General features: G+C 37.0%; 1 protein-coding gene across 1 annotated transcript; it reads left to right on the top strand.

Moving 5' to 3' along the window:
- The first annotated feature begins 3,307 nt into the window (after nucleotides 1-3,307).
- On the top strand, nucleotides 3,308-4,428 carry LOC113358474. Its single transcript, XM_026602069.1, has 2 exons — nucleotides 3,308-3,746; nucleotides 3,836-4,428. The coding sequence occupies exons 1-2, from the start codon at nucleotides 3,308-3,310 to the stop codon at nucleotides 4,426-4,428; spliced, it is 1,032 nt and encodes a 343-aa protein (XP_026457854.1).
- Nucleotides 4,429-6,193: the final 1,765 nt, after the last annotated feature.

Here is a 6,193-nt window from a genome sequence, read left to right as displayed (position 1 = left end):
ATATTTTATTAAAATCGGATTTATATTTCGAAGTTAAAATCGGATTTATATTTCGAAAGTTAAGACCTTTCTCGCGATTAATTTTAATTGTAGAGAGAGAAAATAAATAGAACAGAGAAAAGGATAAGAAAAAGAATAGAGGTTAAAGCAAAGGGTATATATGGTTAATATTTCCTATGTCTTTTTCACCCGGACACATACTTTAGCAGTCCATTGCTACCAGCCTTTAGGGGCCTATGGTCATATATTCCATTTTCCAACTTTTAATTTCAACCGTTAATCTTCAATGGTCGATATTCAAAATAGTAAATGACGGTCTTATACATCTCAGAATGTTTTCCCTATTTCCTATTCCCATTTTTCCTATTTTCCATCCGTCATAATTCTTAACCCCGATTATCCTAAGTATCGTCCAAATTAAATTTCATATATTCTAAATACCATCATTGACTTTTTATTTACACCCGATAGTAAAATGTAAAATCACCCTAAAGCTAACCCAAACAAAAAAAGCCTAAGTTGAATCGCGTTTTCGTCTCCAACTCCACCACCGACCACCCTCTCTTTCACTCCATCTCCATGATTATCACCACGTTCACTATAAATAGAGGAGGATTGGTGTGTGATATTTGCTAGACTTTAAAGATGGTGGACGAGAGAGACGAGTGCATTATATTATACTTCAAATTAGTTGGAGCATATATTGTATTCACGGTTTACATTGTACTGATTGAATGATATCCTAATTTTATGTTAGGTGGAAAACGATGATCTTAAGTAAATCCTATTGTGCATACGGTACTATAGTCGGTATGATTTGATTAGCTTATTCCGACACATCCAAGAACAGTTCAAGTCCAATTGGTGTCGTACATTTTTAAGATTACCTTGCTAATGTGATTAATTAATTAACAACTCAAAACCATTGTTTATAAGGTAGGGTTCTAGTAAAATTAACATAATCTGATGAATTAGTGTTGAGATATTTTTTCAAAGTTTTCCATTAATGGATCTTCCACAATAATGGTTTGCTGACTATTTGCCTATAGTACTATAATAATAATTGGAATCTGAATTAGGGTTTTAACTTGATCATATTTTGTTTTGCTTAATGAAAAACAGGGATTGAATGATTCATGAAGAAGATCATAGTCAAAGTTAATTTGACTTTTAATAGGTGGTACATAGGAAAAACTGGAATTCAAAAATGAATTGATTTTAACAATTGCGAAGGGGATGGGAAATAGGAAAAATGAGGATTGGAAATAGGGAAACCTAATTCTCAGAATGCTCTCATTTTTTGTCGAAATGTAGAGACTTATAAGAAGAACATGCCACCAAAAAATTAACTTTAAATTCATTACAGGTTGGGCTTGATAGAAAAACAATGCTAAAAAATCAAAATTGTGTCACTCTCACCATGTCAACGGATCCTACGACATTCTTAAATCCCATGTTATGGACAAAAAAAGGTCAAAAATTCAAGTAAAGATGGATGTAGTAGGCCCCTGTAGGTAACTAAATTTCCTTTATCCTTTAAGAGATACATTTGAAAAAAGCTGGAGTACTGAGGCAGATGAATGACTAAGAACCGTTTTTTTGGGCACTACCCCATTTTGAGGGGATTACTATTATTTCTTTTTTGGGTGGATTTTGAAGTAAATTTGAATTACTCCATGTTTATTTTAGTATAAAAATTACCATTTATAATTCAGTTAGTATAATAATTAATGAGTTAATTAATGATTAGTGAGACTAAATTAATTAGTTGAGTTTTTTCAAAGAAGAATTATTGAGAGAGAGAAGAAGAAGATGAAGGCGAAGATGATCATTAAGATGATCATGAAGATGAGGGTTTTGGAAGAAAAAAAGTTAGATATTTTTCTTCAAGAGCCACAACAAGAGTATGATGTTTTGGGTACTCACGAAAACTTCAAATTTAGTTAATGGTGTTTAAATTCGCCAAAACATCCTAAAAATGAACAATTTACAAATTGATTTCGGTTTGGTTAAAAAAATTCGGCTTCGACATCTACAGAACTGATAGACGAACTCATCTGCAAGTGTAGTTCGGCTATTGTTTATGAAAACACATGTAACCAAACTCATATTTAATGGAGTTTTTTCTTTCATAGAAAAGTTCGGTTAGAAGAAGAAAATTGCGACATAACTGAACCAGGAGTTCGGTTAGGGAAAAAAATTGCGACATAACTGAACTTAATATATATAGGTTTTTCAGAAAAAAAAATTTGGTTAGGAGAAAAAAATTGCGACGTAAACGAAATTTTTGCGACATAACCGAACTTTTTTGCGACTTAACCGAACTTTTTGCGACGTAACCGAACTTTTCTATGAAAATAAAAAAAAACCCATTAAAGTTGAGTTCGGCTAGTTCGATAAAGTTTTTCACATAATTCATAGCCGAACTCCTCTCCGCAACTTCCATTTTCAACTCATTTTGATGATTATTTCTCATTTTTCAAACCAAAAACGAATAACAAGTAATGAATTTGTGAGAATATATTTGTTAATGATTTAAATTAAGCTACATACATAGAGGTGGTGGAGGTTGGTGGTGGTGTTATTCAGACGTGGTAGGTGATAGTCGGTGGTGGTGGGAGGCGGTGGTGGGAGGAAGTGGTGGTTATATATATATATAGGTTTTTATTAGGCTGGTATGAAATTAAATTAGGTTACGAATAGGTTAGTCATTTCCACACTTAGATGCTAGTCCCTCCAAAATTGCGAGGAGGTGGTGGTTTTATATATAGGTGGTTATTTGATAACCGTTTTAAATTACTTTTATAGATGGCGTTGCTTAAGCTGATTGGTCTAACGACATGTTTTTACTCTTAACATAACTATCTCCGACAAATAGGTGGTAGTTTTATATATACATGGTTATTTGATGACCGTTTTAAATTAATTTTATAAATGGCGTTGTTTAAGCTGTTTGGTCTAAAATCCGCCCGATCAAGTTTTTAGAATGGAAGTTTTTGGAATAAGCGTGTGCCATGAACCTCACTATTCATAGGGTGCCCTGATTAATTGTAGAGGTGCATAAATCTGTGTGTGTGGCTAGTTGTGTGGTTGGAACCAATGGGATATATTTGTATCTAGCCTATCTTTGGATTCCTTAGACAATTAATAATAAAAATCTTTTCTCTCTCTTACTTGCTCTCAACCTCTCCTGCTATCTTCTTCCTTCTCTTCTTCTCATTTAATCCAACCACAGATCTATAATTATCCTCCATTGTAGTGTAGACTACTACAAATTGGTATCAGAGCAACAATTCTTGGACCTGAAATGGCTAATAAGGCAGCGGTAGAAGAACTTATCAAAAGAATTGAAACATTGTATTCAGCTCAAACAGATTTCACTACGAAGATAGATGAACTTATGAAATCGCAAGTCGATTCATCTGGGAAGTACGATGCAGTGATACAATCAATTACGGAGCTCAAAGAATCTCAAGGAAAGCCAACTCCTGAGCTTATGAAAGCTATCACTACAACTCTCAATAACCAAATGGATCGTTTCATAGAGCTCCAGAGTAGAAATCATATCAACAAGGAAACCCATGGGAACGGAGCTGGAGGTATTTTGGGTTCATCTCCATCTTGCAGCAACACTCCTCAATTTTCAGGTGAAAACAATTTAAACCAACCTCGTTATTTGTTTGGAAATCCAGAAACTAATCAATTCCAACAACCGAAACTCAAGGTTGAGTTTCCTAAATTTGATGGTACCAATCCACGCTCATGGATTCGCAAGTGCAGAATTTTTTTTATTATGCATAATATGTCTGATTTACAAATGGTAAATATGGCTTAGAAGGAAAGGAAGATGTATGGTTTCAAGATTATCAGATTGGTAAGCCATTAATTTTGTGGGAAGATTTCCTTAGAGATATTTGCAATCGTTTTCAAGAATTAGGACATGATGGTATTGTGGGTGAGTTTAACAAGCTTCACCAAATTGGAACAGTCTTGGAATACCAAGAAATTTTTGAAGAGCTTAAGGCATTGATATTGGCCAAGTATCCTCACCTCACAGAGGAATACTTCACTTCAAGCTTTATCAGTGGTCTTAAGGAGGAACTAAGACTACATGTGCAAATGTTCTCTCCCAAAACATTATCGAATGCAGTATACATAGCTAGGATGCAAGAAGCTCTAATTGAAAATGCTGCTAAGAAGTCAAGAAACTTTTATAAACCCTCCCCACTATATTTTACCACCCAAAGAAACCTTCCTTCTCCAGTTACCAGTCCTAGTACCCTCCACAAGAATTTCTCCAGTCCAAACCCTCCTTCCCCACCACCTATTAAAAGATTATCTTATGCCGACATGAGGAAAAGAAGGGAAAAGGGTCTCTGCTACAACTGTGATGAAGTTTTCCAAGCTGGCCATAAGTGCATTAAATAACAACTTTTTATGCTAGCTGTGGATGAGGAGGACACAATTCCATCTGGTGAGGAGTCTCCTTGTGATACTCCACTTTCACCTGGCACTAAAGAAGAGGTAGAAATATCAGTACATGCTTTGGCTGGCAATTTCTCACAAAATACCATCCGGATTGAAGGTTTTAACAAAAAACAATCATTGACTATCTTGATAGATAGTGGGAGTACACACAGTTTCCTAGACCCAGGGGCTGCATCCAGATGTGGACTCCAAATTTTTCCTGCCAATCCCCTACTAGTAGCTGTTGCAGATGGTACCAAAATGGTCAGTGATGCCAAATGCTCAGCATTCACCTGGTCAATGCAGGAGCATGAGTTTCAATGGGGCATGAGATTGTTAAAACTTGGGGGTTGTGACATGGTGCTTGGTGTTGATTGGATAAAGACTATGAGCCCAATGTCTTTTGACTTCCAAAAGCTGACTGTGACATTCACCACCAATGGAAAGACCATCACATTACAAGGTAACACTTCTTCTGCTCAAATTTCTATGATTTCTGGTAGTGAGATGCACAAATGGCTTAAGAAGAATAAGCATGGGATGGTTGGTAGACTTTTTTCCTTCACTGCTTGTGAACACTGATGAGTGCTAAAAAGTGCATATTTCTATATATTTTTCTTTGCATTTAACTCATCTTTTGTGCATTAATTCTCCATTTTATCCCATATTATGTATTTTCATTGTTTTCAAGAATAAATACTTTTCTTAATTAATTTTGCATTTTTAGGTACTAAATAAAGCCTGGTTAACTCACGAAGTGAAAAGAGCAAAGAAACGGCAAAGACTCCCGCAGAAAGGCGGCGAAGAATGATGTTTGCAAGAGCCGGATCAACTAGAAGTGGGCTTGGAAGGAAGAATTTGTTCTTAAAGAAGAAGTGGGCTCAGAATTGTCTAAGCCCAAACTCTAACCTAAGTCCAAGACCAAGCCCAAAGCCTGCCTAAGCTCGTAGCCGTCAGATTGGATCCACAGATGCATCCTACGGTCGCTTCATCGTCGTGCATCGAAGTCTGAAGCTCCTGTCAAACACTACAGAACCTAACTCCATCTTGAGCCGTCAGTTTCGTTGTACTTCCGCATCCAACGGTCGCTCCTCGCTTCCTTCTGTCTCGCCGTTAGATCGATCCATCATCTTCGCATCCAACGTCGCATCCTCGCTGTTCATCAACAATTGCTAAACCCGCTCAACACCCGAGTACCAAATACCCTATACCCAAAACAAACGCACCCCAATCCATTTTCCATCGACTTCTTCTCTTTCTCCCTCACCCTATGCAACACCACCATACCCTGCCACACCACCATTCCCACCACCTTCTCCTGCTGCCTCCACCAACTCGAGCAAAGCTCGAGTAAACAAACCCTCACACATCACCATCACTCTTCTATCCACCTATTATCAGCCTACATCTTCACCTTCTCCTCTCAGTGAAGAATTAGGTTAATATTAGTTGGAGTAGGGGTAAGGATTAGGGCATCAACTCGCACCAAAGAAGCATGGGAGGAAGCAGAAGAATGGGTCGAAGGCTATTAAGCAAATCAGAGAAGTATGGGTAAGATTCAACAAACCCTAATTTCAACTGTATTTGGGTATTTTTGGGAATTGGGTGTATGAACCCTAATTATGTAAATTGGGTATAAATAGAAGGTGTTTGGTGCTGTTGTGGGTATGCCTGGACTAGCCAGAGCACCACCAAGAGGCCTGGAATAGCCAGGACCTCAACTGTT

The sequence above is a fragment of the Papaver somniferum genome, chromosome 1 (genome assembly GCF_003573695.1).
Source record: "Papaver somniferum cultivar HN1 chromosome 1, ASM357369v1, whole genome shotgun sequence".
In the NCBI taxonomy this organism is placed as follows: domain Eukaryota; kingdom Viridiplantae; phylum Streptophyta; class Magnoliopsida; order Ranunculales; family Papaveraceae; genus Papaver; species Papaver somniferum.
Note: the sequence above shows the minus strand (reverse complement) of the source record. Positions and strands in the feature narration are given on the sequence as shown.